This window comes from Nelumbo nucifera, chromosome 5 (assembly GCF_055504915.1).
Source record: "Nelumbo nucifera cultivar China Antique chromosome 5, China Antique-T2T, whole genome shotgun sequence".
NCBI classification, from domain to species: Eukaryota; Viridiplantae; Streptophyta; class Magnoliopsida; order Proteales; family Nelumbonaceae; genus Nelumbo; species Nelumbo nucifera.
In genome coordinates this window covers 2,983,139-3,009,058 of record NC_142653.1, presented here as the reverse complement: position 1 = coordinate 3,009,058, position 25,920 = coordinate 2,983,139, and the positions used below count along the sequence as shown (strand labels likewise).

The window sequence follows — 25,920 nt, the reverse complement described above, 5'->3', positions numbered from 1 at the left end:
TCTCCGAATTGTTGACTTAAGCTTGGGAATTTTCTAGGCAGTCAGTTTTATTTTATCTCAAACTCGATCTCTGGCCAAAAACAAGTAAATTGATTAACGATTCATTAACTCAGGCAGTCGAACCGTTGACTCATTCAATGGTTTTGAACATTTTTTATTTTTTTTTGTTGGAACGGGACCATCCATTCAAACCGGATGGTTGAACAGTAAACCCGAAAACCAGTGGCCAAATCGGTTTCGGGTACGTTTTTAAAACTTGAATTTTTCCATTTATGGTTGAGGGATGGGCTATCCTCTGTTATATAGCCCCTCCGAAAAAGTAAAAAGACTCAACAGTCCTAGGCTCCCTAAACTTGGGCCGACTCCATTTATGGGCCGAAAATTGAAAAAGGAAAAATGCAAATATATCATTATTAATTGAGCTCAACTACGATACGAAGAAGGCATGATATCTAAAAGAAATGATAACCAATCAACTGGCATGGGGGTATTCATCAAAATTCACGGGGTTCTGATTGGTCAAAGTTTTTTCTGATATCATACACTTCCGGCATCATAGAAATTGCCTTATTGATAAAAAAACAAGGAAGAATAAAAAGGGAAAATGGAGTGGGCGACGCCGCGCGTTGGCCAACAGGCTCATTTCGACAGCGATTTGGGCGATCGAGACGGGCCGAGCGCTCGTCGTCGCCGACGTCGGAGGTGTAGGCCATAGGCCAAGTCCGAGATCTGCGACCTCCTCGCCTTTACCACTGCCACCGACAACAAAGCTTATTCTTCATCGTCCTCTGATCCTACTATTACTGTTACTATAACTACCACTATCCAGTCGGTCGAATGGAGTCGAATCTCTTTTAAGATGAGAGATAGAGGCTACCGACGCTCACCAGATGGTTGTAGAGAGAAATGGCGAAGTCTAGTTCGCAAGCTCAAGAATAACCAACATCACAATCACCAACATTCTCGCCCCCCATCCCCGTTCTTCAGAGACTCCACATTCGATTCCTATCATCTCAACCTCGAAACCCTGCAACCAATCCCTAAAGGTAACCTCTTCTGCACACTCGGTGCGATGTTGTGATAACTAAACTATCGTTTATTTCTCTGGAGTTATAGCCAATTTATAGATAAATGTTGACGTTTTAAATGTCAATGACCACTGCTGATACTTCAATAATTTGTACCATGATCAGATGGTCTTGAAATGACCACAGCGACGATTGTTGTGATTTTTTGATATCTCGGTGGGGTGACTTAAATTTCAGTCATATCCACTGATATCCTATAAAGATCGGTTTGCTATTAAACATAACGGACCCTATAGTCTAGGTATTACTTCTAGTTTTAGAATACTAATCACTGATTAAGTATTAGTACATACTATTATAAAAGTGGTGTTTTTCGAGGTTGTGCTGAGTTACCATGTTGTTGAAGCAGATTAGTCTTGTTTATGCAATGTCGTGCTGAACATGAGATGATTATGTGCAAGCTAATATGTATTTTTGGAACTTAGTAATTGAGCCAATGGCAGTATAAGAGTTTGTAACCTTGTTTGTAGAAAAGACTTTTTCATCTTAAGAGGTTTTTTTCCCTTCTTTGATTTGCAGCAGTTTTATTTCTCCCTAACTGACCTGTTGGTGATACGTTAAACTGCAGGTGAAGACCGGCCAAATGATATCCTATTCCCACCTTGTGCTAGATTCTGATTATTGGATCAGATCTCCACAATCTTCATACCTGTCCCACCACCCTTCATCACCATCACCATGGACCATGATTGATCATTCATCAACTCCATCCATTTTCCTCTTCCAACTGACCTGCTGCATAGCATAATCCCTTCACTACTTGATCCCATTTATTATTTTACTTTTAACCTACTTTTCTGCATCACAAAACAAGAAACAAGAGCTAAAGATTTCTGACACGTTTCTTGTATTTATATTAACTTGAATTTTCAAAATGATGTGAAGATGAGTTATTTTTCTTTTGTATTTTTCCCTTTTTTGTAATTCTGATTTGAAAATTTGATGTAATGATTTTATAATTTCTTTCCCACTTGTCAAAAAATTCATTTTTTTTCTTGATCAGTTGATTTATGATGCAAAATTTAAATGTTACGTTACAACATCTTACATGTTTCAATGACATTATTGACCTGACTTTTACCTTTGTAACCTTTAACACCATTCCAATTTAAATTAAGATGGCTAGTTTGAATTTACAAAATGTTTTATGAAGATCTTAAGATGCAACTTAAAATATGCTTGCTGATTTATGAACTTTAAAAGCATCCGTGTCTTTCTTTGGCTAAGAGTTGTAGGAAGTATCATGGATCCTAATCGATCATTATCATTTTTTTGATGAATCATGAAGTATTTCATTAAGATGAATAAATAAAGTAAACTGACAAGTGGATACGAAACAAAGTTCTCCCAGAAGGCGTGTATTGCTGCCTTAAAAACAAAGTAAAATTACAATTGAGCCCATAATAAGTGATCCCTGTTTACCCCTTGCTTAGCTAGTAGGTCAGCCAGCCCATTTGCCGACCTCCTCTCCCACTGAACTCTCACTGTGAGATTAGAAGTAAGCCACTTGAACCTCATCATCTCTCCCCTAAAAGACCAAGCTACTGTCTTTGGTTCTTTTAGCCACCCAGTTACCACTTTAGAGTCACCTTCAATGATCAACCTCCCAAAGTTCAACTCTTTAGCAATTTGTACTCCCTGTACAGCAGCTTGCACCTCTGCAGTCTGCACTAACCACATCCCCAACTCCAATTGGGCCAGAGAATAATGCAGCAATCTGTCCCTCTTCATTCCTAAATACACCCCCAATACCAGAAGGTCTAGGATTGCCAAGGCTACTGCTGTCAAAGTTGAGCTTTATGAAGGCTTCTTTTGAGGGCTTCTAGTCTACAATAGGTTTGCCCTTAACCAAAGAAGAGTTTGCAACAAATTCCCAGTTTCTCTATATGTCATCAAAGGAGAAAAGTGAATAAATCCAAAGTTTTGACCCAGTTGATAGCCCTTATCAGCAGACATTCCCAAACAGTACTTACATCCCTAAAGATCCTGTTATTTCTTTCTTCCCAAACTGTCCATACTAAAGCAGCCCCTACACATCTTCATAAAACTCTACCTCTTCTCTTAGGCCACCTGAAAGTTGTAGGGTCGAAAAGCCCCCTGATTTGCAATCCACCTACACCCAAAAGACCATTTTTTTCCCCAAATATTTACAACAAAAGGGCAAGAAATTATAAGATGGTAACAGCTCTCTCCAATTGCTTTGCAAAGGAAACACCATCTTGGGAAAATGCAAAGGTTGGGCCTTTTGTTTTGCAAGGTATCCAAAGTGTTTAATTTCCCAAGAGAGACTTCCTAACAAAGGGCTCCAACCTTGGGGGGAATGGGCTCTCAGTTAGGGACTGAGCGCAACTGAGAGAAAAATGAGGCACAAGAAAAAAGATCCAAAGAATTGGGAATCCAGATTCTAGCATCAGGTTTAGAAAAGTCCAAACAAACAGAGTCTAAGGTTTTGAGTAACAAAGGAGGTTGATCAAGTTCAAAGTCTCTTAGATCTCTTCTAAAACCCAAATTCCAATTGAAGCCAAAGGACTGGGAGAAAGAAACTAAAGTTTGAATTGGTTCGCTTTTAAAAAGGGAGAGGGAATACAAAGATGGATAAAGGTCTTTAAGGGTGGACATACCAATCCAGGTGTCTTCTCAAAAGAGAATCCTATCACCAGTACACACGACATACCTGATAAGGTTGAGAAATTGGAGAACCCATCATTATCTTTTTGGGCATCATTATCCTTTTGGATATAATCAATTTCTTAGTCTAGTTATCCATTAAATGTCTTACCCTAGTTAGAAAACTTATTTCAAGCCATCCGACAATCACTAAAAGTCAAAGCAAAAGTCATTAAGTCCAGCCATTTCAGTTGTTATAAATGACCCATTAATTATTTTAGAACTCAAGAAAATGTGAAGGTATGCATTGATAAAAGTTGGATGTAAAGAGTTTCTTACTAGGTCAAATAATTTAAATTTCCCATAGATGATATATTTTTTTCAATATAATGAAATTGAAAATTTTTGTTTGATTTTTTTTTTCTTTTTATAGTGATACTTCTTTTCTTTGATGCTTGGCTTCTATTATCTTTGGGTGGTGTGATATCCATCTTTTGGAACTCTAGTCTTTTGCATTCCATAATTTAAATAATGTGAAAAGCATACTTTTCTTCCCAAAGGCCTTTCCTTCATCATTTTAGCATTTAAAGCCCTGATTGTAATCTAGAACTTTAGCATCAAGAATGCATGGCTGGCATACTTGAGGATGGATTGAGTTAGTAAATACAGGACTCTGTTCAGCTAAAAAAAATTAATGGAAAAAGTGTAATAGGAAAAACAAGGCAAGATGGAAAAGATAAAAAAACATGTCAATGGTATTATCAACACCAAATTAGCAATATTGTAAACATAACTAATGAATTATTATTTACCAAGGGGGGTTTGGGTTTTTAAAACCCTAAGGTAACTTTCATATCTGAATTTCATCAGGAATGGAGTCATTTGTGGGAACCTAGGAGTAACGCTCCAATAGGTGATAAAATGAGGGAAAGTAGACTAAGATGGTTTGGTCACGTGCATAGAAGACCATCAACAGCACCAATTAGAAGAATTGATTTGTTACAAGTTGAAGGGGCTAGGGGTAGGCCAAAAGGGACATGGGTGGAAGTAATAAGAAATGATTTACACACTCATAATTTAACTGTGAATATGGCATTAAATAGAATGGATTGGTGAAACAGGATTCATGTGGCTGACCCCATATAATTGAGATAAGGCATGGATTTGATGCTATTTGAAATGGGATGAAAAATGATTTTGGAACTTTTTAGCATCAATTTTGTTTCCTTTATGGTTTAGTGAAATAAATATTGACAGGCAATTGGGCACTAAATCAGTTGGTTCAATTATTTTAGTGGTAGTCCCTCAATCTCTTTTGCATGGATGGATTGCAAAAGATTTTATTGAGTAAGAAGCAGAGTGGAAGGCCACAGAGCATTTGCGTGAGTGGAAATCATGATTGCTTTTGTTGTCTGTTAATCTTTTTCTTGATAACAATATGGATCTTGGTTTCAGGTTGGATTTTGCTTGCAGTTTGAATGGGTTAAAGGGTTTGTTCGTTTTCTGATTGGCATTTGCTTGTTACCAAAGGCTTGTTTGGCTGCTTTGTCCTTCCCTTAATTTGATGGAAAACAGGATATACATAGTCTCCACTTGGAGTTGTCACCTAGGACAAGAATAGAGACACAATTTTTAGTTATAGTCTTCCTCTTAGTCTGGCTTATTTCTTGGACATATTTGCTCTGTTGGCATCAATGGTCAAAATGCTGTGATTGGCTAACTTATTTCTGTTTAGTGGTATACGATTCTCTTGTTCTACCAATGCACCAATATATTTATGCAGTATGATTGTCAGGCTTGGAGTCATCCACTATAACTCTTCAGAGATCAGAGGGAGATGGGCAAAGTACAAACTCTGTGTTGTCTCAAGAATGTCCTTCACAGAGTGGAAGAAGCGCATGGGGTTGGAGAGATGACAACTCTGCTGGTAATATATACATAATTTATATATATGTTATAATTACACACACACATGTATATGTATATTACTATATGTAATTATAATGATCTCACATTGCTGTTGCTGATGCTTCTTTTTTTCTTTTCTTTCTTTTGGCAGATGTGCCTCAATGGGACAGTAGCATGGGCTGCTATCCTATTTCTTCTCCACTTCCTGCAGGGCATGTCATTATTGTAAAATGGGGAGAGATCACTCGCAGAATAGGAATTGATGGATCTGCAGATGCCATCAAGGATGCCATTAGAAGTGCTTTTGGGCTGAGGTCAAAACGGCCTTTTTGGGTTGAAGATGATGATGGTGTTGTGAGGAGTTTCGATCGTGCCATGCCGCAAACTACTTATACTCTTCATATTGATCCTGGTCGGTCTCCAAAAATTTAGATAGATTGCTTGTTTCAATTTCACTGACTAGGACTGCCAAGGGCCCAAGAGTCAGAACTAGATCCTGCACTTGTCAATCTTGAATTGACCCTATAGCATATCAACCCAACCCCATCTGATCTGATCTGAATGAATTGGGCAGGCTTTGTCAAGGATTGGATGATTAGGATCCCACTGGTTTTTCACTAAGATAGTTGTTGAGAGGAGTTTCCAATCTGTCCATATTACAACATATTCAAAGATATCTCATGTAGAATATTACTAGTTGGCTTGCATGTTGGGTGCCTTGTTACCTGTGTTTTGTCTCCACACAGACGTATCAGATTTACCATGTAGAATATTAATAGTTGATTGTTTAGTGGTGTATGACTCATTTTCTCTGCAGTTATTACCGTTCTAACCATAGGTTCTATTCCATGGGATTGTTGCCCTAGTTAAATTATGATGTTCTTTGATCTGTAAGGAAGTCTCTGCACAATATTTCCTCTTGTTGCACATTAGAGAAGTTAGGTTTGACTCTCAAAGATGATGCAGTCTGTTTCTTGATTATTATTTATGGGCATAGTTGCAGACTTGCGTTTAGGCGTTCCACATGGGAACTGCTACGTGTGTACTTTTCAGCTGCCATCTGCCCCATTTACAGGACATTTTAGAGAGGTGTTAAATGGATCCAGTCTAAGAGATTGCCTACACCAAAATCAACATGACCAGAATGTTTTTCTAGTCTATTCATTTAGAGAGATAAAACTTGTGTTGAAGCTCAAAGAATAGTCTATTAGTGAAAAAGTTATGTTGAAGAAGCGAAATAGTTGGTCGAAACTCAAAGCTGTCGTCAGAAATTAAAGAATAATAGCTGCATACCACTTCTATTATAATGGAATGAATATTTGTGTGTGTTGGAACTCTCGACCCTCAAAATTCTTTCAATTTTGTCTGTACGTGCATATAAATGGAGTTGGTGTCACTTGGGCTTGGCCCAAGGAGTATCATATATGTTTCTTCCTATTCTTTTCCCCCTGATTTCATGGTAAATATCAATTTTAGAAGTCAAAACTTCTTTCTTATCCATGATTTCAGATGCAAGTTCTGATGGGCTGTTATTTTTCAGGTGTTACAATTAAGCTTTATCACTACGATGAATGCAATGGGCAGGCAATTAGTAGTGAAGATGCAACCTTGTACTGTGAAGATGATTTCCATGAACTTCTGACCCGTAATGGATGGCAATCATTGAGAGAGGTTGGGACCTACAAAGATGTGGAGTCTATACAGGATCTTAGGCCCATGGCATCATACCACAGTAGTGGCATCAAGGAATTGAACATGTGATGTTTTTGCAAGTTCACATTGTTTAGGATGTTCGTTCCCTGTGAGCATTGGAAACCCTTGAATTATAGCATTGAATCTCTTGGAAAATGATGGTTGTAAGGAAATATCTATAATATTTATAAATCTAAAGCTGAATAAAGATGGGAAGTGACTATTACCATCAAAGGGATGCAATTTTTGTTCCTTAAAGAATAGAACATTTCATCATGTGCTATGGAGTTACTTTTCTTTTTCGTTTTCTTTTTTTTTTTTTTTCTGATGTTGGATTGTTATGGTAAGGAGCATTGCACTGTAAATATGAGCAAAATTTGTCTGGAATTCTTTATGGATGACATCTATGTGGTCTGTCAGATTGGCCCATATAGTCACTTCTCATAATGTTATTTTTCATGCAACAGTGTATTTCTATAGGTAAAAGGAACGTAAACCAGTGGAGTTTCGAAGGTGCAACACTCTTGTTTGGACAGTAGTTCTATTAAGAGGTGAAAGTTTTCTTCCTCGAGGTAATCTCTAGTAGTCTCTTTTGGTGTATATTTTTTCTCCAAGAATCAAATAATTTCGAGTCCTACCCGGCAGGGATACATGAAAACTGGAGTATTAAGAAGTTCAATCCGAAAGATCAATTGTAACAAATGCAACCAGAAGATACTAGCTTGAATAAGCTCCAACACTTCTACAGAACAGAAAAGTAAGTTTCTATAGAGGTCATGATTTTTTTCCCTGTTTTAATTTTTGTTTACGCATCACAGAAAGCTTGTAGGTTAAAGGTATATCCACAAGTAAAACCATACTACTTTCCGGGGTTTAGAAATTTGGTCTTTTGTTTACCAAAAAGAAAAAAAGAGAAAAAGAAAGACTGTGTTTGGGAAGGGTGCAAATAGAGTGTAAATATGCAGAGTGCATTTTGGTCCATATAAATGAAAGTAAGTTGGTTTAGTTTTGCATTGATAAATCAACTTTCTTACCAAACTATTTTTTAGTTGTAATGGATGCAAAAATAAATTCCAATGTTAAAAATTACCTCTCATTTTGGGTGTAAATATGTATTGGAAATTGTATTTTTTTATCATTGTCAATACACAAATGCATTTTGGTATTTGCACTATTCCCAAACGCAGTCAAAACTAGAGGGAGAGAGAAACTGGCAAAGGATTGGTGAAATTAAGCGGATGGTAGCGAAATTGCATATGGAATTGCTTGAAGTGATAATGGTTCTAACAAAGGATTTGGTCATAACATCAGTGACTAGTAGACCTGGCAATTGGGCTGGGTGGGTCGGGTTCGGGTTGGGTCAAGGTATTTCAGGTTGATTCGGGTTGGGTTGTCAAATGTTAGACCCTAACTCTAAATGTTTGGATTAGGGTTGACACATGGGTCAATTCGGGTCATCCCAAAAAATAATTGAAATTTAAAAAATAAAGAAAAATTACATGAAAAATGTCAATTAAAATAATTAACTTTAAAATTTCAAATATAAAATAAAAAACTTGAACATTTAACAATTTAAAGAGTAAACAATAAAAAGTAAAGAATAACTGCGAGCCACTTGACCCACATCATGATCTCAACTCTCATCAAGTGAGAGACTGAGGTTTCTTCTTTCTTTGAAAACTTGCTTTCTGAACCCAAATGACTTATTTGATAGATGGGCTACCTATGTAATGTGATGTGGCAATGCTTCAACCAGCTCTCCGGTCTTACCACATCTACGATCTTAGAGCTAGGTTAGGTGATGTGGCAATGCTTCAACCAGCCCTCGGGTCAGACCACATCTACCATCTTAGAGTTAGGTTGGGTGTGCCACCCTACATGCTTCCTAAAGGACAGATGGTTTACCTTAGAGCTACAAAGCCAATATTGTTGAGAAGCAATTTTAAGAGATATTGGAATATGTTTCAGTTAGAAAAATAAGACATGGATATGCCAAAGAGTTTTAAATAAATCTCAAAAAATATGGTAATAACACTATATATATATAAGAATCATGTACCATGATGATTTATGTAAGAATTAACCTGTTGGAACTTGCAACATACTAGTTAAATGTTAATAAAAAAATAAGAATGTCCATATCTTATTTCTTAGGAAACTAATATAGTTATTGTTGATATTCATAAATATATAAATCTAAATAAGTTCTAAGAAAATGTATAAACATTATCCAAACTTGATAACCAGTTGAATCTTGGTGTAGATGTGGATTTATTGTTTTTTCATTTACAAATATGAATTTTTTGATATATTTTTATATTTTATTATTTAATTTTTGATTTCTCTGATTGAATTGTTTGATTTTGATCTGTTTAAAGCATCAATATGGTATGCATACAACATACCATGAGTCCTGTGTATCAGCATGATTTGCCATCGTATTGGTGCCTAGTTTGACAAAACTATATGTTGGTTGTTTTTGGATTTTTTTTGAACTTTAATAAAAATTGAAAAGTATAATTATAAAAGCTGAAATAAATAATTTAAGATTTATTTTTTTAATTTAATAAAATTTAAAAATTATAAAAATAATTTATTTAGGGAAAATTCTACTTTCATATCCTGAATTTTGGGGGTAGTGTCAAGTTAGTACCTGAACTTTCAAATGTGTCACTACAGTACCTAAACTTTCGAAAGTGTCAAGTTGGTCCAAAACCATTAACGGATGTTAAGTACCATATAAAAGGATAAAAATACCCATCATCTATCATCTAATTTTCTTATGATTGATATCTAATCTTTAACCATTAACCACCTCCGATATCAAACTGGTTATAGATTCAGGTATTAACGTCAACGATGAAGAGAATCTCATTCACTGAAGATAGAAATCATCGATGGTGTTGATAAAAGAATCCTGGTGTAGGAGAACAGGTGGCGGTAGTGGAGGTGGTGAAGGAATGGTCATTGGTGGGATCTTGAGGGCATCAGGCAAAGGAGGGGGATCTCGCCACTGAGGCAGAGGTCTTGCCAGGAGAAGTGTTTGAAGTAGAGGCCCAGCTTTCATCACCACCTGTAAAAGCTTCCCCTTCTCCGTCAGTGGCCTATCTAGTTCTAATTGTACTGTCGTTACTTTGGTGTACATTTTCTTGCATTGGATTCCTCCTCCCTGGCATACAAAGATCCCCCGGTCACCCGGTGGCTGTGTCAACAAAAGAGATATCATAGATATTTGAAATTCTCCTTTTAATTACGAAAACAACCCTTTTCCTCTTCCCCATTTTACAAGTGACTGCTTGGTTCTTGACTTTATGGCTGTCTTCTTCCCCTTCACTGCAATAAAAGAAAAAAAAATCACACTTGGCAGTCAATGAACATTTTAATAATACCATTATGGTTGAGCAGGAGTGCAACCTACCTCTGCATCATCATCTGTGGCCTTGGCATAAGTCTCCATCCTCTGGCCATCCTCTGCTGCAGACAAATGTGAGTGAATAAAACAAAGTACAACTCAATTTAGTTTTTACTATTTTCAGTGTGTGTTGCGTCAGTCATTTTTAATTCGAAAAAGTGGTTACTGCTATTTTAGCTAACGCCCGATGGTAGCCATCACTATACAAACTAAAACTGCAAAACTAGCAAACCGATGATGATGGATGAACTAAAAAATATGTGAATGCCACTTAGATGTTTCTGACGGGGTAATGTAACCTGGTGTCTTTTTTTTTTTTTTAAATGTTTTGTGGGCCTGCAGTGGATCTTCTGAGTTGGAGGTAGGGAAAGAGGACAGTGTAGTTTGGCTGGCCTGGTTCTTCCTTCCTGTTCTGGTTAGAGGTGAGTCTACCATTTAAAGGTAGAAGACAATGAACGGTGTCTTCATTAGTCCAGAATCTCAAATACCTCAACAGTTGGTCTCAAGGTAGAAGACAATGAACAGTGTCTTCTTTTGAAGGGTAATTTTGACATTTTCAAAAAATTTAAGTTGTACATATCATCACGTGACCAAATAATTGATGGTCGGTTAACGACAAGGACCAACTTGACACTTTTTGAAAGTTTGAGTACTACAGTGACACGTTTGAAAGTTTGGGTACTAACTTGACACTACCCCCAAAGTTCAGTGTACTAGAGTGGAATTTTTCTTTAATTTACATATAAATTTTATATTATAAATGAAAACATATTTATTATTTATATAAAAATAATAAATAAATATTTTCAACTAAATTAATAAAAATTAAAAATTATAATTATAAAAACTAAAATAAATAATTTAGATTTAAAATTTTCCAAAAATTTAAAAAACTGAAAGTTATAAAAATAATTTATTTTGTCTACCTTAACATGTTTTATTTTAAAGGGTGAAAGACTTAAACCTTCCTTCAAATTTCTACTAAATACTAAACCTCCCATTTCCTTTTAAAAAAAGACTAAGGCCCTGTTTGAGAACACTTAAAAGAAGTACTTCTTTTAAGACATGGGATCACACATTAAGTGGTTTTTAAGTACTTATGGGTGTTTGGTAAAAAAGTGGGGAAGAAGTACTTTGAAAAAGTAACTTCAAATTGGCTTTCTTTAAGTAATTATCCAAAAAAATAGGACAAATTAGTCCCTGGTAAATTTTTATAATGCCTAAAATACCCCTGCGTCCAAAAAGCATTGTTCACCATCTTCTTCCCCTCGAATCCACTTCACACTCGGTCCCTTTCTTGCTTCCCTCCCAGAATCCACTTCATGCCCTTACACACTTACGTTGCTCTGCTCTTCTGTAACTCTCTCTCTCTCTCTCTCTCCTACTTCCGAGTTCTGAAAACGCTTCAGAGGAAGAACCGTTGAAAGCCTAAAAAGCTGTCAAAAAGGAGAGAAAAAAAGTTTTGCCTCCTGAGAAATGTGAAACTTTACCGAGTAAAACAAAGTCTTCGAGAAGGTGAACTCCTTTGCTAGTTCTCTTAAATATTTGTACTTTCCAGATTTTACTTTGATGTCCAGAAACAATAAAATTCTTCAGGTTTTTTGCACTGTTCTTATAAGATCTAATCTATCAACGCTATGGATTTAAGGTTGTGTTTTATAGATGAGAACGTAAGCTGAAAAAGAATTCTAGCTTGTCTCATAGTTCTAGTAAATGTCCATTAACAAAAACAAGCAGAAGGGAATCACAACGAAGAAAGGCTTGAGGAGGTTCTGAGTCACCAGGATTAGGCCCTTCTGGAGTCGGTCGATACCCAGTAGGGTCAACAGAAGCAGCATGATGGCTTCCGCGGCTGCAACGTAACCAAGCACGGCCCACTCTAACACCATTTCTGACTTCCAAAAAGACTTAGTGGCAGCGACAAATCTGAAGCTTGGTCTTGGATTCTCAAACCGATAGAGACTAGGGATACATAGATAAATGGAGTTGGATGGAGAAGGAATAGGGGAGTTCGCCCTTTCCCCCTTTGATCTATTATTATTATTATTAATTGAATCCACATGGCAGTCCATGTGGGTTCTCAGTTGAAATGTATAGTATAACATGTGAAAAAGCATTGTATATATGTATAAGTGAAATTTGTATCAATATAAACACTTATGGAAAAAGTAGCTTACCAAACATTCCCACCACAGTAAGTGCTTAAAAACATAAGTTATTTGAAAAATGAGTTACCAAACAACCTTAAGTGGTTGTTAAAATAAGTACTTGTTTTAACAAGTACTTAATCATCAAACAGGGCCTAAGACCTCCCTTATTAAAGTTAGTTCTAGCTTCTAACGGAGTCATCAAAAGGACTCCTATACCCTTGCTAATTTTTCAAATTTTCAAAATAGTGGAATAGTTTCTTTGTCCATTCCGTTATCTTCGGTGGTTGGCCTATGCTTCGTCAAGTTTTCATGTTGATTTACTGGTTTCTTCCACTGATCGGTCTCTCTAGTCCCCACTCCCTAATGTGCATTAATCTCCCTGACTCCGTATTGTTGGTTCTGTCTCTTTATTTGTCTCTCGTAGGCTTATCTCTACTTGCTAATGTATTGAAGGATGCAGCTTGCAGATCAACCTCTTACCCTTATTTCTGCAAATCTGTTCTTAAGCAAAATGAGAGCAGCAGTATTTATGACCATGACTGGTTTTCTGTTTACCAGTTTCTTTCAACTGCTAGGAAGTCTTGGCCCTGGTTGATCAATATCTCAAAAATTAATGGGCCTTACATGTTTCCTTCTCTGCCCCCCCACCCATTAACCGCTCTGTAATGTATATGTAATGCTAGCAAGGAAAAGGATTTTGCTGCATCGAATTTTTTTTTCCGATTTTTCGTAGCACCAAACGTTATAAAAAAAGGTGGAGAGGAGTTTCAAACTAACAAATTAAATTGAATTCAGTAGATGATAGACTTGCACCTCTAAAGAAAAATTAAATGTATTTCACTACAGACAGAGAATAAATTCTCTTCAAAAGGATGTGAAATATTTACAAGAATCTAAATTAGGATTACTTGGGCTTAACTAGCAGAACGGTTATGATTGGTCACCATATCGCAATTATTACACCAAGTGGTTTATTATTTGCTCAAACTGACTAAGGCCAGTTTTCTGTTCAGTCACTTTCAGCTGCTAGGAAGTTTTTGGGCATGGTTGATGAAATGGTTCAATACCTCATAAATAAGTCGAATTTTTCCCAAGTACCCAAACCTTAAAAAGGGTAAAATTGGATTTTTAACTAAGTTTCATCCACAATTTTCTTTCTTCTATGCAGTGTGCATTAGCCACAAATCTGATTAAAATTGCTCAGTTAAAGTGCTTTACAAGAAATGTGGGGCAAGTCCCAAAGTGTTAATTCTATAAATATGGAGAGCTTTTTTTTTTTTTTCATTGGCAAAAATGTGTGCAGCTTTGTTGCATTCTGTGGGCAAAGTCCCCAAGCAAACCCATCTTCACTCGTTGCTAAGTAACCGAGGGGAGGCTTTTGTCTAATAACATTACGTGACAGGGGAGGTTTTTGGTATTTAGTCCATTTTATTAATGCATTTATATGATTTGAATATCTTTACCTAATATTGAGATTAATTTGGGTAGCTAGTAAATCGTGTGCTAAGCCTAATCTTCAGAAGATTCTATCTCAAATTTCTGAATTTTATATAAACAACTCAAGTTGCAATCCTTACATGTGGCACAAATTCCGTGCACAGATGGGGCATCATCAACTGTTCAATTCTTGATCTTTGTCGATGGGTTATTTATGCCACTTAGTCGCGAAGCAGGTGTCAGATTCATAATCTTAACTCACGACTTTCAAACAATTGCAGCAGAAGGCAGGAAATGTTATGCAGTTGGAGCTGAAGATGCAGAGCTATGGGGACTCGTACAAGCTCTACGTAAGGTTCTGTGTTGCAAAGGTGTTTGTATTCTCAGATGCAGAAGCCCTAATCAAAAGAATCAAGGTCGTACATGGATAATCCTTGGCATTTCCAAATACGGATGAATCTACTATGGGAGCCATGAGACTCTTTTTCAGCTGTAAATATTTAGCATATAAAAAGGGACCTAAATATTCTAGTTCATAATTTAACTTACTTTGCTTGTTAAAATTAGAAAGACATGATCATCACAGCTATGTATATATTGAACTTATCTATCTATACACTTAAAGCATTTAGGAAATATACGGTAAACACCTTAGGCTTGAATCTATAGATGAATCTCCTTTGTCTAAAAACATCCATCCAAGTATTTCATATATTTCATCTATATTCATAAATTTTTGCAACTACTATCATTCATTTCGTTTTCTGAACGTTACTGAGCTTGAGTAAAGGTGTAAATCAAGCTGTACCGTCTACGGCCAGCACGGCTAGACCGAGCGAGCTGTATCACCCACAGCCTGGCCCAACACGACCCATATATATTATATAATATATTTATATAAATTATAATTATATAATAATATATAATATATTAATAAAATAAATAATTATTTTCAATTTTATTATATTAATTTATTTAATTATTATATATATATATATAAACAATTATATACATCAAAAGTTATATAAAATTAAAATTTTAAAATTTTTCAAAATTTTTAAATAAATAGTTTTGACCCAATCTACCCCAAGGTTTGGTCTACGGCTCGTTTTACAGCTCAGAGCGTAACTCGCACGCTCTCTTATCAAAAAGAAAGGTCGCACGCTCTCTCTCTCTCTCTCTCGTTCGCCTTTCCTTAATTTTATTCACAGTCCAGTCCACTTAAATCTATTTTAATTTTTTCTTCCCTGAGACTGAAGAAGAAATTGATGAGTCAGTGGTCCGAACTCCCACAGGAGTTACTGGTGTTAATCGCTAATCTCCTGACGACACGAATTAATATTCTCCGGTTTCGCTCGGTCTGTAGGTCATGGCGATCCGCCGTTACTCCTCCCTCACCTCTCAAAGTTCTCTTTCCAATTATCCCCGACCATGATCGCCGTTTATTTCCTCTCACGGAGAGCAATATTTACCTTCTCGAACCAGTGGAGCCTCGTCTGACGTGTTGTTCTGGTGGCGGGGTTTCTAAGGGTTGGCTAGTTAAAGTGGAAGAAGGAAGGCCAAAAGAATTTCGTCTGTTGTATCCGCTCTCTAGAATCCAAATTGTGTCTCCACAGCCAACATTTCCGCCGCTGTTAGATTCATCAGCCTTTCGAATCACTGAATTGGGTAAAGAGTACGTGATTCGTTACCCGTGGCCATTTAGCACTTGCACGGCTGAATTTTGGAATTTGTTTATTAAGAAGGCGATTTTATCCTCCTCTTTTTCAAATCCCTCTTCCATCGAGGCCAAAAATGATGATGAATATGGTGATTCCGTTGTTGCAACTGTGATCCTTGTATCAGGGAAATTGGGTTTCTTCAAATCAGGGGATGAGGGTTGGACTGTGTTGGAGGATCAAAGACATCAATATGAGGATGTTATGAATTATAATCGTCAGCTATGTGCCGTGGATCGAAGGGGTAGACTTATAGTCATTGATCACCATTCTTTGAAGGTGACAGTGATTGCATCTCGTTTAGCTGATAGCGGCAACAAAAAACAGTTGGTCGAATCGTTTGGGGAGCTTTTTTTGGTTGATAGGTACATCGAGGGCAGAAGCCATCATCGTGAAGTGATCAGTTATTATGAACACCACCCTGTTGCTATGGAGCACGCTCGTGCTAACATAAAAGACCGATTTATGGTTTATAAACTCGATGGGAGTGAGCGTTAGTGGGTTAAGGTGGAAAGCCTGGGTGATCGTGTGCTGCTGGGTGATAATTGCTCCTTTTCTGTCTCAGCTTCTGATTTTTGAGGATTTATAAGAAACTCGGTCTACTTTACCATCAATTTATTTGCTTCATCTAGACAAGGTAGTGCTAGATTGAAAACACCGTGTCATGATGTCGGTGTCTTCAACCTCGAGGATGGGAGCATTCAAGCATTAGCGTCTTATCCTCCGGGATATTCACATCTATTTGGGGCACCTCCCTCTTGGATCACATTGAGTCCATCCAAGGCTGGGTTCTGCAAGTAAGTTTATTTTGTAGTCTCTCTAATTACTTTTTAATAGTTTTTTGGTTGATCATGTATTGCTTAGAGTTACATACAGCCTTGAACTTGTTTGAATATGGGTTCTGGTGAATTCACGTCTTTTCTCTTTAGAACTTGTGTTCATTCTGGTGGATTTTCTTAGAGAGCTTGTGTTCTTTCCAACTTCAACGATGCCAATAGGAAATTGGTGCATCTTAATCCAAGATTTTCTCACAATGCAATTGTTGGTTCGTCTTATTTAGTAAATATGGTAGTCGAAGTGAACACAAATGATTTATCATTCAACATTACTGATTATTTCTCTCTTGTAAGTTGTAAGAATATGAACATGGTTTCGTGGGCAACTATTGTTTCTCGCAAGAATTTTATTGCTCTCCACTATGCAATAGGAAATTAGGAATCAATTTATAGATAACAATGCTAGCAAATGACTTTGTAGGACCATGACCATATACATACTCGAGTTGTTCTGAGTTTGCAATTGTTGAAATTGAAATCTCTTACTAGTGATAGCTTACATGGTGTAACAGCATCATTGGGGGGGTACCCATTCTTTCAATCCAGTTACCTAGGATGTTGTTTCCCTCCCTTGTATTCTTTCTAACCCGTTGCTTTTTGAATTTGGTAAAACTGCACAAAGTCCTTGGTTAAAGGACTTAAAACTGTAAACCTTGGTTCCATTCTCGTTCTATTTCTAAAGTTGACTACAATAGCTCAACAGTACTCTTCAAATAAAGCAGGTAGATATAAGTCTATAACCTCAAAGACCAATTGTATGATGTCTATCTAAACACATACACCTCCAACAAACCAAAAAGAGAAAAAAAAAACTCTACTTGATTTTCTATTGTATACATTTGCTCTGCTGGCGGATGTATCATATTAGAGACGGGTCAAAATTGCAACAAAATATCTCCTCTCTGTACCTGGCTGAAGTATCATACCGGAGAGGCACAACAGGGTAACAAACTATTTGGCCCTTTACAGCAGGAATGCTACTGAATGGGAATTCTCCATCCCTGGAGAGTAGCAAAAATATTCAAATAAATTAAAATAATAAATAATAAAGAAACCACTTCTGTCAAATTAGGCAAGTCAAGGCAAAAGAAATCAATGGATTTACGGTTAATCTCATATAGTAGAAATTTCCAAATGCATTAGATACCATCAAAAGAAAGAAAACAATAACATTATATATTTCTTTTTTATTTTTTGATAATTAAAAATTCTTGAAATAGTAAATGGTCCACGGATCTATTTGCCTTCTAACCATTCCTTTGCCTTCTCAAGTACTCAGACATCAATCAATAGAGAAATAACATTAATTCAACTTTAATTAATCTCTCTGTCACCGCTTCCATATTCTCTATCTTTATTCCATGTAGTATGGTTTTAAAACTAATTGCAGTGCATCCAATTAGCACTGCAGCGAGACAGAATGCATAATATTCTGCACCATCATCATCAATATAAGAGAACAAAGAAGAAAACGGCAGACACTCTCAGAGATCTTATGGCGTCAAAGGGCCAAGTTACATTTTTGCTAACTTTAAACAAAATTGCACGAAGGATGTGAAAATAGATTAGCCAAACTACAGAAAAGAGAGGAACAAAGACAAACATCCTAACAAAGTCATAAGCGTTCTAGTTTTAACATAAAATCATATTCGACCGATAAAGTTACTCCAAACATCTGTTGAAATTACATGTAACACTAGTGCTAACCTCAACTGGGTTTGATCAAAGTTGGGAGCGGCCAAAATAACTGAGAATAGCCTGGATAAGATGCTAATGGTCCAATGCTACCATTCTCTAAATCAAAGACGCCAATGTCATTAGCACTGAACCTGCCGTCTCCCTGCTCTCTGTCAGTGAAAAAGATGCAATTCCCTTTACACCCAGAGAAGTCACTGGCCGAGGCGGAGAATGAGCAATTGGCACCTATAAACAATATACGATCACCAAGAGTTTTTACCTCAACCCACTTCCGCCCACTATGATCTAGCTTGAAGACCTTGAGTTGTTTTGTTTCTTCTATGGTAACATGGTCATAATTTTGCTCCTGATTCTCATAAATGCTGTTTCCAGTGTTGAAACCCGTATCTATCAACTAAGAACAACTCCCCAGATGAGGCCACCAAGTGTTTCATATCTCCACCATCAACTATAGAAGATGCAACCTCTGTCACCTTTGTGACATTCAAAGAAAGAATCTCTACAGCTAGAGCTTTTCCAGTGTTATCAACTGCGTAGAATTTGCCATCGTAGCACACTACATCGTCGAAAGGAGATGGCTCATGTCCTAACACGGTCCACGATTCATCGTCTGCTCTAAAGAAACCCAATTTTCCGAAGCCGTATCTCACAGCAACTGCGTAATGGATCAAATCAAGGTTTGAGGAGGATAAGAGAACCGCTTTGTTGATAAATAAGTCCTCAAGCTCACAAATTAACACAGTGGGCAGGCGCTGGTCGGGGTAGTGAACAGCATATTCTTTACCCAATTCGAAGATACGGAAGTCCGATGAGTTCAATACCGGCGGAAATGTTTTCGGTATAGGGTTTATTTTGATTCTGGAGAGTGGGTTTAAGAGAACAGTTTTCTGTGGAGTCTCTCGTTTCAGCTTAATAAGCCAAGCTCCTCCTGCATGTAGCTGGCGAGGCTCCTCCGGTGGAGCAAGACGATAAATGATGCTCTCGTGTTAAGTCCTCAATACAGGTGGTGAGGCGCTTTGCAATCTCTGTCAACAGCTCCCTTGGGAGCTCAGACCACTGGACTTGACGGCTACGCATCCGTCTTCTTTACCTTCTTCTTCTTCTTCCACAATTGTAAGTGTGTTAGACGAGAGACGAGAGACGAGAGAGAGAGGGTAAACAGACTCTGGGAAAGTACGACTTATGTCAAGGATGTAGGCTGGTTGAATATGTGCCACATACGAGATGTGCATAGAGCATTAGCATTACACCTGGCTTTCAAGTCACAAGTCACAGCACAGGTGTCGGGCGGTTGGACCTGAAATTCAATTGTATGACATATGTCAACCGAGTTAAAACATATGCCAATTATGTTTGTTTGGCTAAAAACACAAACATATGTAAATATGTAATGTTGTATCATCTATGTACTATCTGGAAGTATGTTAATCCAGGAACAACCAAATAAAGTAAATTTACTAATCAGATCAGCACTATGAATACTGGGATGTATGAAAAATGAAAAATGCATTCTAAATAAAAATAATAATAATTACATTCCCTCATCCAATGTTTCCACTTTGGAGTTTCATTTCATTTCATGGTAGTGAAAATTCTGTTACCAAGAGCAACATATTTCAACTACTCTAATAGGCTCTGTCTCACCCTGCTAGCGCCCACTTTTTTTTTTCTTTTTAATCAAAACCATAATCTTCATTGCTGTAATATATTAGTAAAGGGCTGTATATCCATAACAGGGGCTTAGAAATCTGATATTCCATATTCCTGTTTTGCTTGCGCTATTTTGATTTTTGCATAATCTAAAAGAGTGAGACACAAAAAGTGTAGTATGTTCATAGTCTTGACATGATGTATCCTGTCTGCCCAGGATATATCTGCTGTACTAGTGCTCGCCCCAATGCAACCATAGAAAACAGCCAAAGAACCAAATTGCCACATGGGCCCAAAATGTAGTAGTGTACAGATACTGCTATTTATCTTTCTTCAGTTCAATACCATGCAAATTTAAACTTTGGTATGCATATTTACAGTTAATTGCTAATAACAAGTATCGCCGCTAAGCTACAGGACATCAATTTCATAGTTTCCATTTTTTTAATTAGCTCCTTTTCAGTTTTCACACAAGAGTATGATTGCTGTTCTTTCCATTCCAACAATTCAAACTTGGAGTTTTAAAAAATGTGAAGCTTGGCTTTTTTGTTGACAATGATTTTAAATACCTCATCATTCATTTAGATGTTAAAGTTTATGTTCAGAAAGAACCAAATTGCCACAGCCAGCTATATGACCTGCCTTTTAGAATGAAATGGTGAAATTTGTAATCGTGCAAGTTAAACAAACACCACATGATCAGAAAGCATGAAGAAAGTGTCAGAATTCTTGTCAATTGGTGTTGACAGTCTCTACCTCTTCATAGAATTGACCCCTTCCCCACAGAAAACAAACAAACAAAAACGAAAAAGAAAAGAAAAAGAAAAATCCCACAAAAAACCTTGGGGGCGTTCTTTTTTCAGATTTTGAGAGGGGAAAGATGGTCAATGGGGTTTTGGTTCCCATTGACCAAGAACCCCATGTTCTTTTTTCAGATTTATGTAAAGACCAGGAAAAGTTTATTTTCCTGGATATCACTACCCATCTCCTAGGTGGGTAAATAACTTTTCAACCCAGGGGAAAAATTGCTAACACTTGAATGGGACAAAATGCCCCTTTTGATAATGGATTTTTATGGCTAATATGATTATTTCCTTATTTACATGAGAAATAAAAGAACATGGGTAAATGCACTTATCCGGGTAAGTGTTTCCTAGGAAAAACTTACCCAAGTAACTGCATTTATCCAGTTAAATAACTTACCGAAAAGCAAACAGGGCCCTAATAATAAATATCATTACTGCAACTAAGGGGGTGTTCGACAATATGGTTGGTTGTTTTCAAAAACAAAACCAACCATGTTATCGAACACCCCCTAATTAACCTAAGGCCCTAAGTTCTAAGAAAACAAGTACAACTGAGGTGGGGATCCAATTAAAGTAGTAGAATATCTAATATAATGATCAAACTGCATAATATGTACATGGGTGAGGTACTAGCAAAGAAGTAATTAACCATGGTAGTACAAATACTGCAAAAAGTACAATAAAATAAGCTTATTTTGAACTTGGCCAACATCTAAGATCAGTCACGGCCAAAAGGGATGCTCAACCTACTAGGTACAACTGAAAGAAACTTGTTTCATTAATACGGTTCAACCTCACTTGAAACCCATACCAGATTGACTAATTTAATTTCCCCTTAGTGGTACCTAGGGGTGTTCATTATACGGTTCAAACCACAAAACCTAATCGAACCAAACCAAATTTATGGTTTGGTTCAGTTTATACTTATAAATGGTTTAGTTCAGTTTGAGAATTTTCTAAATTGCGGTTTGTGGTTTTGGTTTAGTTTATTGAATTTTATAAACCGAACCAAACCGTAAACCGTAAACTGAAATTTTAAATACATACATACATATATATATATATATATAATATGAATGTATGATATGTATAAATATTATATATAACATCTAAATGGAATGCGTAAAATTATAAATATATAATTAATGAACTCTTTATTTTATAATAAAATAATAAATAAAAGTTTTAAGTTTTAATTTTTAGGAGAGCTATTTAGGCTTTCTAATTGGGTTAAGCCCAAAAGAATCATAGAATGGTATATAAAGTCCCCAAACCATATTAGAAACTGCACCAAACCGTAATAAAACGGTTTGGGTTGGTTTGGTTTCCATATCAAAACGGTTTGGTTTGATTTAGAAACTTCTTAAACCGTAATTTACTGGATTGGTCTGAGATCTTCTCCAAACCGCATCAAACCGGACCGTGAACGCCCCTAGTGGTACCTTTCATCAGAAAAGATTTTCTTCCTAGCATCAAATGATAGAAATAAAACAAGGCAAGAGTACAACCAATAGTTTGTTGTTATAGCAAAACATTTGATTGAGATTGGATGCAATGCAGGTGCATTAATTATTAATTGTCTTGAAAATATGATTACCATAACCAGATGAAAAGTCCAAACTCCAAAGTTTAAACATCTTCTACAAATGAGCATATGCTAATCCCAATAAATGTTGTATTAGAATAACACCAATCAGAGGAGAAATTTGCTTATAAAAATTAGTATGTTAAATCAACTTAACATTGTCTTCAGCACCAATAACCTGTACCTGTCAAAGAAGTAATATCATGACATTTTGTTTATCCAAGTTGAGCAGAAAGTGAAGCTCTTACATATAATTTGGAATTCCTAACAACAGTATTTCTGAAGGTTTTGTGCCTTGCACATTAAATGACCAAATCTGCAAATTAATTAATTAACATTGGACATCACACTAATTCCATTGACAAAGGTCACAGTATGAAGAACAAAATTAAAATCTAATATCAACATTTAATTCAAGCAGGATTTCATAAGCTTCTCTTTTGAATTTACTAATAATGCATTTCTAATGTTTAATTTACTATACTGCATATAAAACTTGAACTCTTGCATAGAAATTGGCATCCTATTAACTCCAAAAGACCTTCAAGTTTCCATTTTCACAATTTACAACCATAGTAGTGTTGACGACCATACCATAACAATTACAAAGATATTCCCATATATAGTGAATGAGAAATAGCCATGTCTCATTCTGGTGGTGCTGCATTATGCCGCCCTGAGTTATCAAGTTTGACATTTTTCTTCTACCTATCCATTGGTTGGGCTGGTTCTCTTGTTTTGTAACTCTTAGACTGATATGGATGTGTAAACCAAAATACTTAACGACAAGGAAGGAAAAGACCAATTAGAAAGAATACCCTAAAAGGAAAAAAAAATTAACAGGTTACCCAATCAGAAACTAATTTCAAAAAGAAACAGAGAGAGAGAGAGAGAAAGAGAGAGGAGGGGGGGGGGGAACATATATGCAGTCAAATATTCACTACAGATCTAATAGAAGCACAAGTAACAACAACCAATAGGGGTGCCTTGACACATTGGTGAAAGGAGCTAAGAAACACAAAATATGCTATTATTATAAAGCTGCATGAACATCCTTTCACATACAAGTTTCCACAGTATTGATTTTCTTTCACAGCAAGTTTAGTATAGGCCCTAGGCTGAGATTATCTTGCAGTACAGAACATATTTCGATTGCACTTACTGTTGTAAAATGCTGCAGTTACTTCCAACACCTCCAAACCCAAAGCAGCTAAAATAATTGAGAGTAGTCTGGGAAAGATGCTAACACTCTAACACTACCATCCTCCAAGTTGAATACGCCAACATCATAACTGCTGAGGCCACCATTTTCTTCCTCATACAAACACAGATATTCATGTGTAAAATAGATAGAGTTCCTTTTATAACCTGAAAAATCACAAGATGAGAAAGAAAAAGAATGGCTGTCACCCACCATGAAAACCCTATCTCCCAAGCTTTTCACTTCAACCCACTTCTGCTCACTAAAGTCCAGCTTATAAACTTTAAATCGAGCTGCTATGTCGGAACCACCTTGATCAGTATTACACCATTCAATCTCTTCTTCCTTGGTAAAGACGACAGGGCCTCGGTCGAGGTACCTATCAACTAAAAACAGCTCTCCAAGCGAGTTTACCAATTGTTTTCTCACGCCACTATCAACTATTGGATGTGCCACTAAACTTGCCTTGAAAGAAGACTGGTCAGCAACTACAGCTCTTCCCGACCTATCCACTGCGATGAACTGCCCATGGTGGTGCACAACATCCTCGTAGCGGTGCGGTTCATCATCCAGCACAATCCACCCCTCATCTCCTGGTTTAAAGAAGCCCAATTTTCCAGAACGGTAGATAGCTGCAACTGCATAATCATGGGAGGTGGCAATCGAAACAGGATTCGAGTCCGAGGGGGCTAAAATCGCTTTCCTAATAAACAACTCCTCAAATTCATGCACAGAAACGGTCAATGGGCGGTAACCGGAATAGCGAAGAATATAGTCTTTACCCAATTCGGAGAATCGGAAGTCCGATAAGTTCAACACAGCGGGAAACGTGGCGAGCGGCGAAGACTTGATTCGGGTTCTTGAGAGTGGATTCAAGAGAAGAACTTTATGATCAGGGCTCTGTTCTTCAACCTTGATCAGCCAACCACCTTTGGAAGAAGCTCCATGTCCATGTGGAGAGTCTGCTGGTTGGAGAAGATAAACCGTGGTCTCGTAAAGGGAGAAGACACCGCCAATGGTTTCTCTGATGGAATCCCTGGGGATAGCCGGAAAAGGTAGCTGGAGGGGTAAGAAATTGGGGGAAACAGAGTATCGCCATGACCTGCAGACGGAACGAAACCGGAGGATGTCGATGCGGGTGCTTAGACGTTTAGCGGTGGCAGCTAATAATTCGGTAGGGAGCTCCGACCACTGGACTCTATCCATACTCTTCCTCCAATTCCCAATTCATTCATTATCATGTCTCTCTCTAGTCTCTACACCACAGTCTACAGAGATGAGAGAGTATAGAGAGGGGTTTTTGACTTTTTGAAAAACTGTTTGAGTGCTCGGTCTCTTTTGAGCGAGTCAAGACATTAACCGGCCATTGGATTGGAATCCAGTCGGCACAAACAACCAACCCAGCATCGACAGTACACACTTGACCCTGATGTTTATCGCTTTTTATCTCATTCAATTCACGTGAGTGAGACGAGACATTCAGGGATGTTTGGTTCCGTTGCGTTTATTGAAAAAACGTCGAATCAGCGCCACATAGGGTTAACGGATTGACCCATGACCCGATCCAATCCAACCCAGTTTTTTCAGGTCGGACCCTAACCCTGTTTTTTCGAGCGCAGGTTGAATCACTTTTTTGCCAGGTCTACTACGATAGCAAGGAACAATTTGGTAGTATACGTTATACGTTCAAATATGAATTTATTTGCGGTCATTAATATAAAAAGTTCCACAATTTTTTTTATACAAATTCAATTGCCTATCAATAAATTCATGATATCTTCTTACTTCCATAGGCTGACGATACCTGTTTATCCTATATACAAATCATACACACGAAATCTAGGGACCATTGAGTCACAGTCTGAGAAAAAACTACTTGGCGCAGATTTACATGCGTGAGAACTGATGTTGGTGTGCTGCTTTCTTAAAAACATGGAAGCATCAATGCTTCGAGTTCAAATCAACGCTAAAATTTATAGATAAAATAATTCATGATATCTTCTCACTTCGCCAGGGAATCCTCATTTAAATCGGGAGGTTAGTTGTCATTTCATGTGTACTCTTCTTAGTGCTGAATTTCACCTTTTTGTGAATAAAACAACAATCTTTGAATGGGGTCGCAACTCGCAGCA

General features: G+C 37.1%; 4 protein-coding genes across 6 annotated transcripts; 2 read left to right on the top strand and 2 right to left on the bottom strand.

Annotated features, from left to right (window-relative positions):
- The first annotated feature begins 599 nt into the window (after positions 1 to 599).
- LOC104603689 (trihelix transcription factor GT-1-like) lies at positions 600 to 7,696 on the top strand. Its single transcript, XM_010267772.3, has 4 exons — positions 600 to 1,046; positions 5,491 to 5,622; positions 5,755 to 6,015; positions 7,144 to 7,696. Exons 1-4 carry the CDS (start codon positions 860 to 862, stop codon positions 7,362 to 7,364), a joined length of 801 nt encoding a protein of 266 aa, XP_010266074.1. The 5' UTR covers positions 600 to 859; the 3' UTR covers positions 7,365 to 7,696.
- A 7,778-nt stretch (positions 7,697 to 15,474) lies between these two features.
- On the top strand, positions 15,475 to 17,115 carry LOC104603691 (F-box protein SKIP23-like). Its single transcript, XM_088888510.1, has one exon. It carries the CDS (start codon positions 15,563 to 15,565, stop codon positions 16,508 to 16,510), a length of 948 nt encoding a protein of 315 aa, XP_088744636.1. The 5' UTR covers positions 15,475 to 15,562; the 3' UTR covers positions 16,511 to 17,115.
- A 441-nt stretch (positions 17,116 to 17,556) lies between these two features.
- Positions 17,557 to 25,197, bottom strand: LOC104603690 (F-box protein SKIP23-like). 3 transcript variants are annotated; one of them, XM_088888508.1, is made up of 2 exons: positions 23,750 to 25,197; positions 17,557 to 17,849 (listed from the first exon to the last, which is right to left on the bottom strand). In XM_088888508.1, the coding sequence occupies exon 1, from the start codon at positions 24,992 to 24,994 to the stop codon at positions 23,798 to 23,800; it is 1,197 nt and encodes a 398-aa protein (XP_088744634.1). In that variant the 5' UTR covers positions 24,995 to 25,197; the 3' UTR covers positions 17,557 to 17,849; positions 23,750 to 23,797. The 3 variants fall into 3 exon arrangements, with proteins under 3 accessions (XP_088744634.1, XP_010266075.1, XP_088744635.1); XM_010267773.2 differs by lacking the exon at positions 17,557 to 17,849 and adding an exon at positions 18,141 to 19,843; XM_088888509.1 differs by lacking the exon at positions 17,557 to 17,849 and adding an exon at positions 22,750 to 22,771.
- Positions 18,900 to 19,623, bottom strand: LOC148791183 (F-box protein SKIP23-like). The gene is made up of 2 exons (XM_088887511.1): positions 19,548 to 19,623; positions 18,900 to 19,201 (listed from the first exon to the last, which is right to left on the bottom strand). Exons 1-2 carry the CDS (start codon positions 19,621 to 19,623, stop codon positions 18,900 to 18,902), a joined length of 378 nt encoding a protein of 125 aa, XP_088743637.1.
- Positions 25,198 to 25,920: the final 723 nt, after the last annotated feature.

Bases quoted from the DNA above. Each gene is read 5' to 3' on its own strand.
- LOC104603690 (XM_088888508.1), bottom strand. From the start codon at position 24,994: ATGGATAGAGTCCAGTGGTCGGAGCTCCCTACCGAATTATTAGCTGCC.
- LOC104603691 (XM_088888510.1), top strand. From the start codon at position 15,563: ATGAGTCAGTGGTCCGAACTCCCACAGGAGTTACTGGTGTTAATCGCT.
- LOC148791183 (XM_088887511.1), bottom strand. From the start codon at position 19,623: ATGCGTAGCCGTCAAGTCCAGTGGTCTGAGCTCCCAAGGGAGCTGTTG. The intron at 19,202-19,547 runs GTATTGAGGACT...TCCATTACGCAG, and splicing joins TGCAAAGCGCCTCACCACCT to TTGCTGTGAGATACGGCTTC.
- LOC104603689 (XM_010267772.3), top strand. From the start codon at position 860: ATGAGAGATAGAGGCTACCGACGCTCACCAGATGGTTGTAGAGAGAAA. The intron at 1,047-5,490 runs GTAACCTCTTCT...TATGATTGTCAG, and splicing joins CCTGCAACCAATCCCTAAAG to GCTTGGAGTCATCCACTATA. The intron at 6,016-7,143 runs GTCGGTCTCCAA...GTTATTTTTCAG, and splicing joins TACTCTTCATATTGATCCTG to GTGTTACAATTAAGCTTTAT.